The sequence below is a fragment of the Lethenteron reissneri genome, unplaced genomic scaffold (genome assembly GCF_015708825.2).
Source record: "Lethenteron reissneri isolate LAM-NWPU_2019-01 unplaced genomic scaffold, ASM1570882v1 scaffold_1866, whole genome shotgun sequence".
NCBI classification, from domain to species: Eukaryota; Metazoa; Chordata; class Hyperoartia; order Petromyzontiformes; family Petromyzontidae; genus Lethenteron; species Lethenteron reissneri.
This window is the reverse complement of record NW_026891626.1, coordinates 194,008-212,925: the sequence shown is the minus strand read 5'-3', so window position 1 is coordinate 212,925 and position 18,918 is coordinate 194,008. Positions and strand designations below refer to the sequence as shown.

At 46.4% G+C, this 18,918-nt stretch overlaps 1 protein-coding gene across 1 annotated transcript; it reads left to right on the top strand.

Annotated features, from left to right (window-relative positions):
• Positions 1-477: 477 nt before the first annotated feature.
• Positions 478-18,692, top strand: LOC133339532 (transmembrane protease serine 9-like). Its single transcript, XM_061547637.1, has 8 exons — positions 478-897; positions 2,118-2,253; positions 5,109-5,293; positions 7,869-7,922; positions 8,889-9,027; positions 14,425-14,660; positions 16,975-17,102; positions 18,549-18,692. The coding sequence occupies exons 1-8, from the start codon at positions 858-860 to the stop codon at positions 18,690-18,692; spliced, it is 1,062 nt and encodes a 353-aa protein (XP_061403621.1). The 5' UTR covers positions 478-857.
• Positions 18,693-18,918: the final 226 nt, after the last annotated feature.

The following is an 18,918-nucleotide window of genomic DNA, read 5'->3' as shown; positions in this document are numbered from 1 at the left end:
ACGCACCAAACACAAACACCACAACAGACGCACCAATCACAACCACCTCAACAACCACACAGACCACAACAACCACACCGACCACAACCAACACAACAACCAACACAACAACCACTCCGACCACAACAACCACACCGACCACAACCAACACAACAACCAACACAACAACCACACCAAACACAACCACCACAACAACCACACCAAACACAACCAACACAACAACCAACACAACAACTACACCGAACACAACCAACACAACCACACCGACCACAACCAACACAACAGCCACACCGACCACAACCACCTCAACAACCACACCAAACACAACCACCACAACAACCACACCAAACACAACCACCACAACAACCACACCGAACACAACCACCTCAACAACCACACAGACCACAACAACCACACCGACCACAACCAACACAACAACCAACACAACAACCACACCGACCACAACAACCACACCGACCACAACCAACACAACAACCAACACAACAACCACACCGAACACAACCACCACAACAACCACACCGACTACAACCAACACAACCACCACACCGACCACAACCAACACAACAACCACACCGACCACAACCAACACAACAACCACACCGAACACAACCACCACAACAACCACACCGAACACAACCACCACAACAACCACACCGACCACAACAACCAACACAACAACCAAACCAAACACAACCACCACAACAGACGCACCAAACACAACCACCACTACAGCCACCACACCGGCAACAGCAGAAACGACAACATGGCCGACGCCATATTCAACGCCATCATCGCCGCCACAACCGACACCGACGCCGACAGCTGCAACAACCTCAATGGCAGCACCAGCAACTACAGCGTCGCCGCTGGGAACGGGTGAGGGCATTCCGTCGACATGCACGTGTAGTGTGGTTCAAGGAGGCTTGGACGACGTAGTCGGAGGCACACTTATTTATTAAGCACAAAGTACAGAACCCGCCGAGATGTACAACACTTGAAGGGGTATCGGCCCCTTCACCCGTCTAACTGGGAGATCACACAATCTATGTCACAGCTAGCCTACTCCTAAGTCCTCCCCTACAGGGCTAGGGGAGGCTAGCTAACCCAGCCCTGGCCAAGCTGGGATCACGGCACCCTGAGTCACCAGACCGGCCCCTTCACCCGTCTAACAGGGAGATCACACAATCTATGTCACAGCTAGCCTACTCCTAGGTCCTCCCCTACAGGGCTAGGGGAGGCTAGCTGACCCAGCTCTGGTTAAGCTGGGATTACGGCACCCTGAGTCCCCAGACCGGCTCTTACAAGAGCATCGGCTCTGGGCTCTCGGGGCCACGCCGCTGGCTTGCCCTGGTCGGTCCTGAGAAGGACAGCGATCCAGGGGAGTCCCAGGGCCTATCTAGCCGGTCTTCTTGCTTCGCTGGTTAAGGCTTAACACTGAACCCCGAGCCCTCCGGCTCACCACCTTATATAGCAACTCCCCCACTGAGGGGTGGGGCCGTGGGGGATCCCAGCACCGTGTCAGCCCCCCAGGCTAAACGGTGCGGACGTCGATGTAAGCACTTCCTCACGTACAGACATAGCCACGCCCAGTGTGTTTGTTTCCCATCCGTAACAACTCTACACATGCACACCGGCTCGTGCGCATCACGTGACCACGATGAGGCCTCACCACGTGACCACAATGAGACTCAACCACGTGACCACGATAAGGCTTCATCACATGACCACAATGAGGCTTCACCACGTGACCACAATGAGGCTTCATCACGTGTTCACAATGAGGCCTCACCATGTGACTACAATGAGGCCTCACCACGTGACTACAATGAGACCTCACCACGTGACTACAATGAGGCCTCACCACGTGACTATAATGAGACCTCACCACGTGACTACAATGAGGCCTCACCACGTGACCACAATGAGACTTCACCACGTGACCACGATAAGGCCTCTAAACAACGTCTCCCATTCCACGAACTCGCATCACGCATCACGCGCCCACCACCACAACAGAACGGGGGTGTCAGCGGTACCAAAACAATATGGCGTCCCCCCCCCCTCTTCCTTCCCAACCCCTCCCCCCTCCCTGCTAGGTCGGAGCGACTTCTCCAATGTCAGCGGCACCGTCGCATCCGCCGAGTTCGTGCCGGTCGACCGCGCGGTGAGCCACGTGTTTGCGATCCACACCACGGCGCCGAAAGTCGTCAGGGTCAAGGTCGAGTGGCTCAGGTATTCAGCCGACTAAGGCGGGGGTGGAAGGGGTGGTGGTGGTGCCTCAAATATTAGAAGTAGTAGTCACCCCCTGTGAGTGGCTGGCTGAGGTGCCATCTGTTGAGGAAGTACTGAAGGGGATCCAAAGTCTGAGACCAGGAAAGGCACCGGGCAGAGATGATCTCCCAAGCGAAATGCTGAGGGAGGGTGGTGTTTGTGCACAGACTGCCCTGCATGACATCATAACAACAGTCTGGACTACTGGACGGGTTCCTCAGGATTGGAAGGATGCCCTGGCAGTCCCCCTCTTTAAGAAGGGGGACCGCACATACTGTAACAACTACAGGGGCATCTCACTCCTCAGTGTGCCGGGAAAGGTCCTAGCAAGGATTATTCAACATCGCCTTGCCAGGCACGCTGAGGAGAGGCTTGCGGAGCCCCAATGTGGTTTCAGATAAGGGCGGTCCTGCACAGATGCCATATTTTCTGTCCGTCTGCTACACAAGAGGTATAGGGAATTCCCACAAGACCTACATCTCTGCTTTACTGACCTGGTCAAGGGCTATAATACCATTAGCAGGCATGGGCTCTGAGTTGTTGTTCGTGCTTTCAGAATCCTTGACTCGCTGTTCAAAATCATTAAGGACCTTCATGATGGTCAGTGGGCTCGGGTAAAACTACATGGCCAGGAGATGGAGCCATTCCCTTTTCACCTTGGGGTGCGACAGGGATGTCCTCTGGCTCCCACATTATTTACATCTATTTCGACCACGTAGTTTGTGAAGCCTTCAATAGCTGTACCGGAGGAATTTCCATATGGTACAGATACAATGGGAGGCTGATCGATGCCCGTGTGCGGTCAAGGGATGAATCCCGATAGTGCAACAATGTTATGTATGCCGATGTTCTGGTAATTGCTGTTCTCTCAGAGGAAAAGTTGGAGGTGCTGCTGTTGAACCTGGAGCATGCCACTAAGAGGTGGGGCCTTACCATCAGCCCCACCAAAACTAAGCACCTGCCTGGGTATTTTGTACCATCGGGCACTCCACCCCCACGACTCCAAATTGGTGATGGGGCGGTTGTGGAGAGAGTGGAGTGTTTCCCATACCTGGGTAGTCTGCTCATGACCAGTTTTACAGCAGAGGTCTCACTCCGAATCAGTCGAGAGTAACGCTACGTGGAAGTTACCTGGTCTGTCGCTCCACACAAAGCTTCAGGTCTTCTCGGCCACAGGCATGCCCTCCCTTCTCTTCGCTTGCGAAACGTGGACTCCCCTAATGTAACATCTTTGCTGGTTAGAAACATTTAGGCTGTCTTTCCTATGATCCATACTGGGTTTAACCAGGCTGGATTATGTGAGGAACTCACAAATCCTTGAAAGATCTGGACAAAGTCCCATCGGTGAGCTCCTCCAGCAGGCAAGGCAGTGTTGGCTGGGTCATGTAGCCCGCATGCCCAGCCACCGCATGCCCAGACAGCTTTTGTTCGGCTGGACAGAGGGGGCTAAACAGGTGTGGCACGGGCTACAGAAGAGATGGAGTAATGTAGAACAAGAGGATATGGAGCTGAGTGGACTTTCTGATGACTGGTACTAGCGGTGTCAAGATCGGCCTCTGTAGAGGAGGCTCGTGAAGGATGCTACTGGGCAGTTGAAGGCAGTCGCCCTCCAACAACAACGGAGGGAGAGGAGCGACGCTCACAACAATGAGCGGAGCGCCGGGTGGCTAAAGCACAGCAAGTTGGCTCAGTAGGGGCACAGGTGGCGCATCGTCTAGTCATCTTTGTCGACCCGTGGCACCTGGGCCTGCCCCGTGACCTCCTGCCACGGGCGTTTGACACTTCACGTGGCCTCAATGTGCACATAGCCCGGCACAAGCATCGTGGTGAGATCACCGCAACTTAGTGGCGAATGGCTGTTGTTGTTGTTGTTGTTGGTGGTGGTGGTGGCAGTGGTGGTGGCGGTCCCAGTACAAGTGGCGGTGGTGATGCCATTTTCTCACAGCCCCAACAACGGGGCGATCACAGCAAGTGGACGAACGTTCGGGGTGTAAACGCAGCAAGAATGAGCGCCTTGAACTCTCTCAACTAAAAAAGAGAGGTGACCTCGTCATCCTCTCAGCCGACAAGGGCAATGCCACTGTCATCTTGAACAAAGCCACATACAACAACAACATTCAGGACCTACTTAATGATGGCAGCTATACCATGATCAATAGAGATCCTACCAACTGCCTGGTTACGAAAACCAACAACATCATCACTGATTCGACATCGGATTGGATACCATAGACTCACTTGACTGCTAGATTTGAAGCTTTCGTGACTGCAAGGATTCATATTCTTAGTTCTTTCGGTAAAGTCACCGTGTAGGTTAAAAAATTAAATAAAAATTAATAAAAATAAAATAATAAAATCACGACGTTTCGGAGGCAACACAAGTCTCCGTCATCAGGTGGGACCGTCACAGCCAGATTTGCTGCATCAAGTGAGGCAGGGATTCAAGATGCAAGCTCTTAAATCAAGCTGTGACGGTCCCACCTACATGGTGACTTTACCGAAAGAACCAAGAGTATGAATCTTTAATCGAACCAACCAAGCGGTTTGCCTTAAAACCCTCTGCTGCTAGACCACCCAGATCTTATAGCTTACCAAAAATCCATAAAGAAGGCACACCGCTCCGCCTTGTCGTCTCCACCATTGGCTCACCCACCGCTTCATCCTCAATCCCCACTCTCCTCTCCTACTCCCCCCGGACACCCCTCAGCGATCGAACTCGGGTCGCCGGGATCGGTAGCGCAGCACGGCACTGCCATGACCGTTCTCCTGTGACTAGCAGTGACCGTACGATCTCTCCTCCGACTCCCTTCCGACAGCCTCATGAACCACTCGTCGTGCGTGAACGAGAGCCTCACGGTGCTGGACGGTGACCCCGGCAGCGGTGACCCGGAGTCCCTGGCCGTGCTGTGCGGCACGGGGCGCGGATCCGTGCCGCCCCACAGCCTCAAGTCGACGGGGCAAAGCCTCAGCCTGGTGCTCAACTCCACGGGGCCCCTGGAGGGTAACTTAGTGGTGGCGGTGGTGGCGGTGGTGGTGGTGGCAGTGATGGTGGTGGCGGCGGTGGTGGTGGTGATGGTGGTGGTGGTGGCAATGGCGGTGGTGGTGGTGGTGGCGGTGGTGGTGATGGTGGCGGTGGTGGTGGTGGTGGTGGTGGTGGCGGTGGTGGTGATGGTGGTGGCGGTGATGGTGATGGCGGTGGTGGTAATGGTGGCGGTGGTGGCGGTGATGGTGGTGGTGGTGATGTCGGTGATGATGATGGCGGTGGTGGTAATGGTGGCGGTGGCGGTGGTGATGGTGGTGGTGGTGATGGCTGCGGTAGTGGTGGCAGTGATGGTGATGGCGGTGGTGGTGATGGTGGCGGTGGTGGTAATGGTAGCGGTGGTGGTGATGGTGGTGACAGTGATGGTGATGGCGGTGGAGGCGATGGTGGTGGTTGTGGCGATGGTGGTGTTAGGCCGCATTAAGGTTCTTGTAGGCCCTAGACACTTCTAAATGCCTCTAATACGAGCGGCATTGTCTTTGTACTGTTCCTCTTTTGGCGTCAGTCTTCGCTCTGTTACTGGTAGTGGTGAGACTCGGCCATAAAGAAGACTGTTGCTGTCTCTAGTGTAGGCCAATCAGTTTAACAAACAATGACATGTGAAATTATTATCATCAGAGCATGTGTTGTTTGTATGCACACCACATGTGTGCGCTTAATGCCGTAACTTGATTTATTGCAAAAGGTATCATCTATTTGGTGTTTGAACATTTTAACACAACTCCTGTTTAAATACTGCCAGAAAGGGTACAACCTATTCTTATTTTTCATGTATGGGAACTCCTCTACTTACGACAGAGTTAAGTTCCAGAAGTCGATTTGTTTGTGAGTGCAAATTTACTCCTGTCGATTCTAACCATGTTGTACAACATGTACAGTAAAGTTTTCCTGACTGCAGGGATCCATACTCTTTGGTTCTTTCAGTAAAGTCACTTAGGTATAAAATATAATACATTTATACCGACGTCACTTTACCGAAATAACCAAAGAGTATGTACAGTAAACACGGGGAATGGCTTTTAAAGTTGTATCATCTCCTGCAGATGTAGATGCAACTGGTTCTTCACGTTCTGTAGATGTAGATGCCACTGGTTCTTCCCGTTCTGCAGATGTAGATGCCACTGGTTCTTCACGTTCTGTAGATGTAGATCACATTGGTTCTTCACGTTCTGTAGATGTAGATGCCACTAGTTCTTCATGTTCTGCAGATGCCACTGGTTCTTCACGTTCTGCAGATGTAGATGCCACTGGTTCTTCATGTTCTGTAGATGTAGATGCCACTGGTTCTTCACGTTCTGTAGATGTAGATGCCACTGGTTCTTCATGTTCTGTAGATGTAGATGCCACTGGTTCTTCACGTTCTGTAGATGTAGATGCCACTGGTTCTTCACGTTCTGTAGATGTAGATGCCATTGGTTCTTCGTGTTCTGCAGATATAGATGCCACTGGTTCTTCACGTTCTGTAGATGTAGATGCCACTGGTTCTTCACGTTCTGTAGAAGTAGATGCCATTGGTTCTTCACGTTCTGCAGATATAGATGCCACTGGTTCTTCACGTTCTGTAGATGTAGATGCCACTGGTTCTTCACGTTCTGTAGATGTAGATGCCACTGGTTCTTCACGTTCTGCATATATAGATGCCACTGGTTCTTCACGTTCTGTAGATGTAGATGCCACTGGTTCTTCACGTTCTGTAGATGTAGATGCCACTGGTTCTTCACGTTCTGCAGATATAGATGCCACTGGTTCTTCACGTTCTGTAGATGTAGATGCCACTGGTTCTTCACGTTCTACAGATGTAAATGCCACTGGTTCTTCACGTTCTGTAGATGCCACTGGTTCTTCACGTTCTACAGATGTAGATGCCACTGGTTCTTCACGTTCTGTAGATGTAGATGCCACTGGTTCTTCACGTTCTACAGATGTAAATGCCACTGGTTCTTCACGTTCCGTAGATGGAGATGCCACTGGTTCTTCACGTTCTACAGATGTAGATCCCACTGGTTCTTCACATTCTGTAGATGCCACTGGTTCTTCACGTTCTACAGATGTAGATGCCACTGGTTCTTCACGTTCTGTAGATGCCACTGGTTCTTCACGTTCTACAGATGTAGATGCCACTGGTTCTTCACGTTCTGTAGATGCCACTGGGTCTTCACGTTCTGCAGATGTAGATGCCACTGGTTCTTCACGTTCTGTAGATGCCACTGGTTCTTCACGTTCGGTAGATGTAGATGCCACTGGTTCTTCATGTTCTGTAGATGCCACTGGTTCTTCACGTTCTGTAGATGTAGATGCCACTGGTTCTTCATGTTCTGCAGATGTAGATGCCACCACCGCCATCTAGTGTGCTGTGGTTGGACTTACAACTCTCGGTCCGAACGGGCAAATGGACATACGGACCGGGGTTTGTTCGTACCTCTGAAAATTCTGAAGTCAAATGTTCGTAAGTAGAGGGCGTCTCTGTATGACCGGAGTTGAACTCCAATAGCTTCTTAACGCCCTGCGTTTGCCTCTCTCCCTGCATTTCCTCCAGGACGGGGATTCAGGATCAGCTACGTGTACGTTGGCAGAACTCAAACCTCAAGAGGTTAGACACCGGCTTTATTTTTGCTATTATTAATTCATTGATTAAAATTATTGATTAGGGTTATATTGGAAATCGTAAAATACAACACAGCATCGTTTAAAAAATATATAATTAGCATTTCCTCTTACTATACGAATGTGTAAGCGACAGGATATTTGACGTTAAAGGAGATGTCTCATAGTGTAAATTCTTACCCCGAGCTCTCAATACTCTGATAGTGCGCTGTTTTTGAGTTGTACGCCTTTTGGCGTCATCTGGTCCAACACCAATGGAGACTAGGCTCTAAGAAAAGCTGTCTCGGGTGTGGACCAATCAACTTCAAGAACAGTGCATATCATTATCATCATCAGAGTTGTTTCTTTTTGTTTGCATTTTGACTGCTTGTGTTGTGGTCATTGCAAACATGATGCCTTGTATAAAGGTGCCAGTTTTTCTACCAGTTGAAAGGGTAAAACCCTATTACCAAGCCCAAGTAGTTACTTAGCTCAGCACTAACTAATTGGTTATGTTTTGCTTATGTGACAAACCCTTCTCTGAATGTAAATGTTGTAGTGGGTTTACTCTCAAACACACACACACCGGTGAGTGCTGAACTAAGTACCCGTTTGCGACCCTGGTGCGGCCGGGTACGGGTACGGGTAGGCCGTGAGTCACTGGTGAGTCACCGTTTGTCACTCATTTCCCAACGTCTTGTCTCTTCTCACAATTCAAGTTCCTAGAATCAACCCACCCGCGCCTGTAACGTGGCTTCATCCCAGAGGTCGCAATCGGATACCCGTTACCCGTACCCTACCCGTACCCAGCCGGGTATTGGGTAGGGTACGGGTACGGCCGGGTACGGGTACCCGTTTGCGACCCTGGTGCGGCCGGGTACGGGTAAGGAATCAAAACCTGTTTGTGACCTCTGAGCCACACACAGATCTCTCTCTTATACGCCGATGGCTATCACCCCCTTCCCCGGCACAGACTGCGGAGTGGAAACGATGGGGCAGACGCAGCCGTGGCTTGCCCAGTTGCAAAGCACCAGCGGGAACTTTGCTTCGTGCGACTCGACGCTTCTCAACGCGCAGTGGCTCCTCACCAGCGCGTCCTGTTTCAGCGGCACGTGAGTGGTGACTTTTATTTTAAAAATTTTTTTAACATTTTTACGCGAAATTTGTTCTAAAATGTTTTGTTTATTATTTTTATGTGAAATAAAATTGTATCATTGTTTTATAAATTTCACTATTTTTTTTTATTTATTCCATTCGTGTCAATTTGTATTATTATTCTATATTATTTTATTAGAAATCATATTTACATTTTTTTAGGTTTTACTTATTTTTTCTATCGTGACAATTATCTTCCTGGTTCTTTCGGTAAAGTCACGTAGAAGGGAAGTAATAAAATAATAAAAATAAAACATAATAAAATAAAATATTATTATATTATTATATTATTTTATTTTATTATATTATTATATTATTTTATTTCATTATGTTTTATTTTTATTATTTTATTACTTCCCTTCTACGTGACTTTACCGAAAGAACCAGGAAGATGAATCCCTGCAGTCACGAAAGCTTTAAATCGAAATCGTGACAATTAGTTACTTAGTTCAGCACGAACCGGTGTGTGTGTGTATTGGAGAGTAAACCCACTGCAACATTTACAATTCCAGTTAACGTGACGTTTCACCACAAATTACAACAATCATCAGAAGCCTCGTCATGCGACTAATTGGTCGTGTGACGGGTGGTCGTGGTGTATTTAACGACACACATTTATATTTACGCAATATAACCAAACAAAAACCTTCTTTTTAATATAATATTGGTCGCTAAAGCCACGACTACTACTAAGTGTTGAACTATTAAACAACAATTTTTCATTTTACCAGTGGCTCTTTTTAAATCCTTTATATTAAGTTCGCTTGCTTGCGTGCTTGCTTGCACGCTTACGACCGTGCAAATCTTTCGGTCGTTTTTTAACCCACTTCCCGTGATCCAATCGAGCTGACATTTTGCACACAGACTCGTTGTGCGTGACAATTAATGTTCGTGAAAAAAATATTTCCCAAATTTTACACTGTTTAGGGAAAACAAATTTAATATTTAATTACCAATTGTTTAATGCTGCCAGACAATCATCTGACCCATAGGTGGCAGCCATCTCAAGCCAGAGGACGAGAGGACTCTAGCCGCCCCCGATGCCACGCATATAAAGGATTTATAGTGAAAAACTAATTTTTTACACGCTCTTATTTAACTCACTTTGTCTGTTGTATCCTCAAAAAATAAATCTTGTAACAAAGTTTTTACACACTTCCCAATGTGCTATCGACTGCAAACTTCGTATAGCTGTGTCATACTGCTGACAACACGATATTCTATCATAAAAAATGCAAAACATATATTTTAAAACTTTTTACACGCTTTTATTTCACTTACTGTATGTGTTGTATCCAAAAATCTTGCAACTCAATTTCAACCGTATTCCCAATGTCGTATCGACTGCAAACTTCGTATAGCTGTGTCATACTGATGATAATACTATATTCTATCATGAAGAATGCAAAACATATATTTTAAAACTTTTTACACGCGTTTATTTCACTTACTGTATGTGTTGCGTATCAAAAAATATTGTAACTCAATTTCAACCGTATTCCTAATCTCGTATCGAGTGCAAACTTCGTATAGCTGTGTCATACTGATGACAATACTATATTCTATCATGAAGAATGCAAAACATATATTTGAAAACTTTTTACACTAATAGTAGGTTTTTACCCTTTTAACTGGTACAAAACTGACACCTTTATTGTACCAGTTAAAAGGGTAAAAACCTACTATTATATTTTGCCACTGGTAAGAGAGATCTCATAGTGTAAAAAACTTTTTACACGCTTTTATTTCACTTACTGTATGTGTTGCGTATCCAAAAATATTGTAACTCAAATTCAACCGTATTCCCAATGTGATATCGAGTGCAAACTTTGTATGGCTATGTCATACTGATGACAACACGATATTCTATCATTGAAAATTTAAATATTTAAAAAATATATTTTTTACGCCTCTAATTGTCCACGTTCAACTCACGTTGCCTGTAAATCACCACGTGGTCCCTGACGTCACGGCAAGCCTCGGGGAACCACGCCCAGGGGTGGGGCATGTGGAAGGAGGGGGGAGGGGCGATGGGGGAAGGTGGCATGGGCAGGGGCAGCTCGGACAGTACATTTCATTAATCTTAATTTGTAGCTTTCGTGACTGCAGGAATTACTCTTTGGTTCTTTCGGTAAAGTCACGTATAAAGATAAAATAATAAATTAAATAATAGCATACTACGACGTTTCAATTGCAACACAAGCAATCATCATCAGGTATAAAAGAAATAGCAACAAAAATCTAACCAGAAAACTATAGACAGACATATAAGCAGACAGATATCGCAAAGATACATAGAGAGAGAACACACATCGGCACACAAAGCGTGTTTAAAAAAAAAGTATTTTTAAATATTTTTACACGCTTTCTTTTAACTCTGTCTGTTGTTGTCGTAGTTGTATCAAATTTTGTAACTCAATTTTAACCCACTTCCTAATGTGGTATCGACTGCAAACTTTGTATATTTATGCCATACTGATGACAATACTATATTTTAGCATAAAAAATCTATATTTTTAAAATTATTTTTTATATGTTATTCTAGATTTGAAGCTTTCGTGACTGCAAGGATTCATATTCTTAGGTTTTTTCGGTAAAGTCACGTAGGTAAAAAATTAAAATTAATTAAAGTAAAATAAATATAAAATAAAAATCACGACGTTTCGGAGGCAACACAAGCTTCCGTCTTCAGGTGGAACCGTCACAGCCCGACAGCTGTATCAAGCAAATGAGAGATTACAGGAGATACCACTCCGTATATATAATGGTTGATGTTTCACCTACGTGACTTTACCGAAAAAAAAAATAACCTAAGAATATTTTATATGTTATGTTTAGGCTTGGGTCTAATTGTCCACGCTCAACTGACGTTGGCTGTAATTTGCCATGTTATTGCAAGCTTCGGGAACACTTTCTGGAGTCGTGGAGTTCTGCCATTACGAGTACATTTCATATAAGCGTGTTTAAAAAAAAAGTATTTTAAAATATTTTATTCAAAAACGACCAGGCCATCACAAATACTCAACGAAGCGACTGATGTCATCGTCATGATCACGTGGGCATTCATAGCAGCAGCCAAATACTCTGAACGCCTGATGAGGTTCATTTTAAATGTGGAGGAAAAATAAGTAATATTTTAAAATACTTTTTTAAAAACACGCTTTAATGAAATGTACCGTACTAGTAATGGCAGAACTCCACGACTCCAGGAAGTGGCCCCGAGGCTTGCCATGACGTGAGGGGCCGTGGTGACTTACAGCCAACGTCAGTTGAGCGTGGACAATTAGATCCAAGCCTAAACATAACATATAAAAAAGAATTTAAAAATATATAGATTTTTTTAATGCTAAAATATAGTATTGTCATCAGTAAGACATAAGTATACGAAGTTTGCAGTCGATACCACATTGGGAAGTGGGTTAAAATTGAGTTACAAGATTTGAAGATAAGACAATAACTGACAGAGTTAATAGAAAGCGTGTAAAAAGATTATTTAAAATTTATATTTTTTATTTTTTATGATAGAATGTAGTATTGTCATCAGTATCACATAAGTATACCAAGTTTGCAGTCGATACCATATTGGGAAGTGGGTTAAAATTGAGTTACAAGATTTGAGGATACAACAACAGCAGACAGAGTTAATAGAAAGCGTGTAAAAATAATGTTTAAAAATATTTTGTTTATTTTTTATGATAAAATATAGTATTGTCATCAGTAAGACACAAGTATACGAAGTTTTCAGTCGATACCACATTGGGAAGTTGGTTCAAAATTAAGTTACAAGATTTGAGGATACGACAACAACAACAGACAAAGTGAGCTCAATAAAAGCGTATAATAATAAAAAAGAACGGAGGACTCAAAGAAAAATCCACGCGACCACAGGAAGAGAGACATGCAGACTGCTAATATACAGCAGCAAGCATTGGTAGGGCCGGTATTGAACCCGCGACCTCCTGCATACCAGGTGAGGTAGTTAACATCTCCTAGCCACCGTGATGAGAGAGAGACGCAAACTTCAAATATATAGTAGTAGGCATTGTCAGGTCCGAGATCGAACCCATGTCATCCTGTGCACCAGAGGAGGGAGTTTAAACAAGTATAACCCGTAAAAACAAAGTTTTTCACTATAAATCCTTTATATGCGTGGCGGCTAGAGTCCTCTCGTCCTCTGGCTTGAGATGGCTGCCACCTATGGGTCAGATGATTGCATTGCACCATTAAGCAATTGGTAATTAAATATAATATTTTTGTCCTAAAAAGTGTAACATTTTGGAAAAAAAAATTTCACGAACATTAATTGTCACGCACAACGAGTCTGTGTGGAAAATGTCAGCTCGATTGGATCACGGGAAGTGGGTTAAAAAACGACCGAAATATTGCACGGTCGTAAGCAAGCAAGCGAACTTAATATAAAGGATTTAAAAATCTCGCCAATTTGGCCGCTGTCATATACAGTGCCAAAAAAAGCGTTTGTGAACCCCCAATAATGATTACGGAAATGCCATCGTTTACCACGACAGCCTTAATCTTTGGTTCTTTCGGTAAAGTCACATATAAAGAGAAAATAATACATTAAATACTAGCATACGACGTTTCGATTGCAACACAAGCATATCATCAGATTCCAAGAACACAGGATGAGATGTTACTATCCTTTGTGCAAGCACTTTCAAGAGTTCATGAATAGTGAGCCTGGTGAAATTTGGGGAGCGCATCGTCAGTAGTGTACCTTCGGTTCCTAGGGTGTTTCGGCCTTTCACACTATACACCCTCCCCAAAGGCGGCCAGCTACAGGGTGATCAATCCTACGCTTGCGTCCCATTCCCAATTAGTCGTAGGAGTTGCCTTGTTGTTGATAGCCAACATCCCATGGGACTATGCATGGCAGGGGCGTCCTCCTCCCTGAGTCAAGCACTTGTTGACCGCATACCTCCTGGCCCTCTCACTTCGGGGCCCAGCTGGGGTCTTTCCTCTTCATCCAGAGCCACTGACTGCTGCCTTCAGCCGCCTCCGATACAGCTCTGATTGCCGTAATGCTGGCTCTGGCCCTTAATTCCCAGGTCTCTAAGCAGTCTGGTTGTAGATGTTACCACAAAACCTCTGCAGCCCACCTCCACTGGTCGGACTTCTGTGTTCCACAAATATAGTATACTTAGAAATGTAATGAAACATTTCTAAGTATACTAGATTTGTCTTTCTATTTCATGATGATTGCTTGTGTTGCAATCGAAACGTCGTATGCTGGTATTTAATTTATTATTTTCTCTTTCTACGTGACTTTACCGAAAGAACCAAAGAGTAATTCCTGCAGTCACGAAAGCTCCAAATTAAGTTTTAACGCACCGCAGGTCCGCCCTGCCTGTCGACTGGCGGGCAGCCTTCAACAACAGCAACTTCCAACCCCTCGCCGCCATTCACCTGCATCCCAAGTTCAACGCCACCACCTCCGACTACGACGCTGCACTGGTGCAACTGAGCTACGCCATTCCACTTTCGGACGCCGTGAGGCCGGCTTGCCTCCCGGACAGGCGCGAGCCAAATCTCCTACCCGGGAAGTCTTGCTCCGTCGCGTCCATCCAAGCGGGTAAATCTATTCGTCGCGAGCGGAGGTTGGTTGTTGCTCGAGTCGATTTGACCTAACCGGTGCGCTGATCCTCGATGCTAAATGTCTTTTGAAAGGGAAAAATATTTTAAACTTCGATTTAAAGCTTTCGTGACTGCAGGGATTCATCTTCTTGGTTCTTTCGGTAAAGTCACGTAGAAGGGAAATAATAAAATAATTAAGCATAATAAACTAATTCTCACGACGTTTCGGCCACAACGCAAGCAGCCGTCCTCAGGTGAAGAACAGGTCTGTCGAGAAGACAGACTCTGATAAGCGCTGTTCTTCACCTGAGGACGGCTGCTTGCGTTGTGGCCGAAACGGCGTGAGAATTAACTTTATAGGTGTTTTATTTTTATTATACTGGTAGGAACGAAGTGGACCAGACACCAATAGATTATATCGTCCGTCCGTTTGTCCGTCCGTCCGTCCGTCCATGTAGCAACATCGCCCCCTACTGCAAACGCTTGGCATGACCCTACAAAAACCTTTAGACTCAGCGACGCTATCCTGGCTAAACAAGTGTAACATTCCCTTATAATTCCCTCAGATAGCTTTTAATTAAAACTTTGAAATTAAATAAAAAACTCACAGCGCCCTAATAATTCCCTGAGATAGCTTTTAATTAAAACTTTGAAATTAAATAAAAAACTCACAGCGCCCTAATAATTCCCTGAGATAGCTTTTAATTAATACTTTGAAATTAAATAAAAAAACTCACAGCGACCTAAAGCCTACAGCTAGGCCTAAAGCCTAGAAATAGGCCTCAAACTCTCCCTTCGTATCGTACCCCCGCGTGTGTGAAAGGGAGTTAATGTTTAACAATGTTACATTCCCTCATGTTTTTAAATAGAAACATTTAAATTTAAAGCTTTTACATAACTCATTAAAACATTTAAAATAAAAATTAACTCACGGCGGCGTAAAGCCTACAGCTAGGCCTCAATCTCTCCCTTCGTATCGTCCGATTAGGTGTAGCAACATTGCCCCCTATTGCAAACACTTGGCAGGACCCTACAAAAACCTTTAGACTCAGTGGGGCTTTCCTGGCTAAACAAGTGTAATAATACATTATGTTTATATTCTTTGGTTATTCGTTCCTACCAGCCCACCCCGCAGGGACCTGTTTTTATTATTTCCATTCTACGTGACTTCACCGAAAGAACCAAGAAGATATTTTAAACTTGTTTTCTTATTTCACCCCCGAATTGAGCTGCTTTCTATGCAGCTCTTTTTCAGAAGGCGTCCTGGCTATCAGCCAATGATGGTGGCTCAAACCAAGTAGTGTATCATCATCATCATCTTCTTGGTTCTTTCGGTAAAGTCACGTAGTAATAAAATAATTCTCATTACTTTATTATGTTTTATTTTTATTATTTTATTATTTCCCTTCTACGTGACTTTACCGAAAGAACCAAGAAGATGACAGTCACGAAAGCTTTAAATCGAAATCATCATCATCATCGCGTGAACATGTATAAGCAGCCAGATTAGTCTTCAATGTGTAAAGACATCGATTTTAAATGTAAACGTGGGGGAAAGCGGAGGACCTGGAGAATGTTACAACAACAATAACAAAAAGGAAACTCGTGTCCCCCATTAACGTGGTGGTAGTAGTAGTAGAGATGCTGAATAACACCACTTAACGGACATAATCGCGTTGTAATAATTAGTGATAAATAATATAGAGGGTAGGGTGCAGTTCGTGACAGCGCTTAAGATAGTGATAGGTTTATACCATTTCAACTGGTACAAAAACTGACACCTTTTTACAAGGCATCATGTTTGCAATCACCACAACACAAGCAGTCAAAATGCAAACAAAAAGAAACAACTCTGATGATGATAATGATATGCACTGTCCTTGAAGTTGATTGGTCCACACCCGAGACAGCTTTTCTTAGAGCCTAGTCTCCATTGGTGTTGGACCAGATGACGCCGCTCCTATCCAAGTGGCATCCACGCCATAGAAAAACGCCTTTTGGCGTCATCTGGTCCAACACCAATGGAGACTAGGCTCTAAGAAAAGACAGCAATATTTTGCTGTCTTTTCTTGGATTTTCTGTTTGCACTCAGTCACATATTCACTTTAAGATATTTTTTGTTCATGTTTTTTGTTTGTTGCAGTTGCACCCGATTCAAGAGCCGAATGGCTCACAGGGCTATACCTAATAAATGAACTTGAACTTTCACCCACGGGGACATCCGCGCCTTGCTGGGGAAAGAAAGCGTGAGCGGGCGCACCGCACGGGCTGTAGGACGCGTTCCTTACGTCTTTCCCTCCGTCGCGTTTCAGGTTCGCAGATCGTGCGACGCGTGAACATCGTGGGGCAGGAGGAATGCCGAGCCGTCAACAGCAGCAGCAGCAGCAGCGTCAGAGCCGTCACCAGCAGGATGATCTGTGCCTCCAATCAGTTTTGCGGGGTGAGCGGAACAGCAGGGTACACAACTCCCAGGGGCTAGGGAGGTCCTACTCTGAGTCCGGGTCCCTGCCGGCTAGCTCCGGTCTCTCTCTCTCGTGTCGGATCGTGGCCTCTGCCGACTACACCTCTACGGCTAACACCGGCTTCTCCCCAGACTCACCACTCGATCCCTCTCTCTGTAGTGGTGATACGTGCTGGCAGTAGGGATCGTGTGGCAGCGCGTGGTGATTGGTTATGTGGTGGTGACACGCGCTGGAAAAAGGGATCGTGTGGCAGCGCGTGGTGATTGGTCAACTAGGGTGGGTGCTCACATCGCGGTCCGCATAGGCTCCGTCCCTCGGGAGCGGAGGACTATAAAAGGCGATGCGCGCGGGCGCTCGGGGAGTTGGTAACCAGTGAAGACAGAAGACGGAGGAGGAAGAGATAGGGCCCTGAGACCCCTAGTCCCGCTGTCCTTGTAAGGGCCGGGACCCTGTGTGGCTCAGAGGCGGGACCTTGGGACCCGCGGCCGGACGTCCTTGTGAGGGCCGGGCTGCGGGACCCAGTGGTCGTGACCCATACCCCAGCCGGGGTGGGTCTGTGAGTTCTCCTGGAAGCTACGGGGCTGGAGAGCCCGTGTGTGTGTAGCCGGGTGGAACATGTAGCGTGAGCTGTAGTTGTCCACACGTGTTATTGTGGCTAAGGAAAGTGTTAATAAAGTGTGCTACCCGTCAAGTGGTCTCCCGCCATAATTTACAATATTACATCTCTACCCACTGGTTCCCTCTTCATCCTTCTCACTCTACCCGTTCCCACAGTGACCCCGCTTACGTCACGGGGTCTCCCTTAAGTAGCCTAGGAGGCGTGACGTCATCGCACTGAACGGCACACCTGACGTCATGCCCAATTTCACTCCTCTACACCAGAGGTCGCAACCGGGTACCCGATACCCGTACCCTACCCGATACCCGGCTACCCGTACCCGGCCGGATACGGGTACGGGTACCCGTTTGCGACCCTGGTGCGGCCGGGTACGGGTACGGGTAAGGAATCAAAACCCGTTTGCGACCTCTGCTCTACACCTGTATCAAAATATAAGAATAAGTTTGACCCTTTCTGGCAATAAAAGAGGACATGTTAAAACACCAAACAGATTCCTTGCACAAAGTTTCTGTTTGGCGTTTTAACATCTTAACACAACTATTTTATTTCGATTTAAAGCTTTCGTGACTGCAGGGATTCATCTTCTTGGTTCTTTCGGTAAAGTCACGCAGAAGGGAAGTAATAAACTAAAAAATAATAAAATCATTCTCACGACGTTTCGGCCACAACGCAAGCAGCCGTCCTCAGGTGGAGACCTATTTTATTGTCGGAAAGGGTTATAACCTACTCTCACAGTCTGTCACAGGCTACACGGGGTGGATTACATGATGGTCGTTGTCTTTGCTGTGCTCTGTGTGTGCGGCAGAGCCTGGCGAGCCCACTGCTGTGCAGAGAGGTGGACGGACGCTGGTACGTGATGGGGGTGGGCAGCTGGGGTCTGTGCAGCTCGCCGGCTGTGTTCACCAGGCTCTCCAAGATCCTGGAGTTCGTCAAGCAGACGGCCGTCTGAGACGACACAACTAACTGCGCGGGTTATAACGGTTGTCGTTGTCGTCTTTATCTTCTCTCTTGTGTAGCCGGTATGGGCCAGAGGTCGCAAACGGGTTTTGATTCCTTACCCGTACCCGTACCTGGCCGCACCAGGGTCGCAAATGGGTACCCGTACCCGGCCGTACCCGTACCCTACCCGTACCCGGCCGGGTACGGGTAGGGTACGGGTATCGGGTACCTGATTG

Coding starts and splice junctions, on each gene's coding strand:
- LOC133339532 (XM_061547637.1), top strand. CDS start 858: ATGGCAGCACCAGCAACTACAGCGTCGCCGCTGGGAACGG. Junction 7,923..8,888: donor CAGAACTCAAACCTCAAGAG/GTTAGACACCGG, acceptor TCCCCGGCACAG/ACTGCGGAGTGGAAACGATG. Junction 17,103..18,548: donor CCTCCAATCAGTTTTGCGGG/GTGAGCGGAACA, acceptor TGTGTGCGGCAG/AGCCTGGCGAGCCCACTGCT.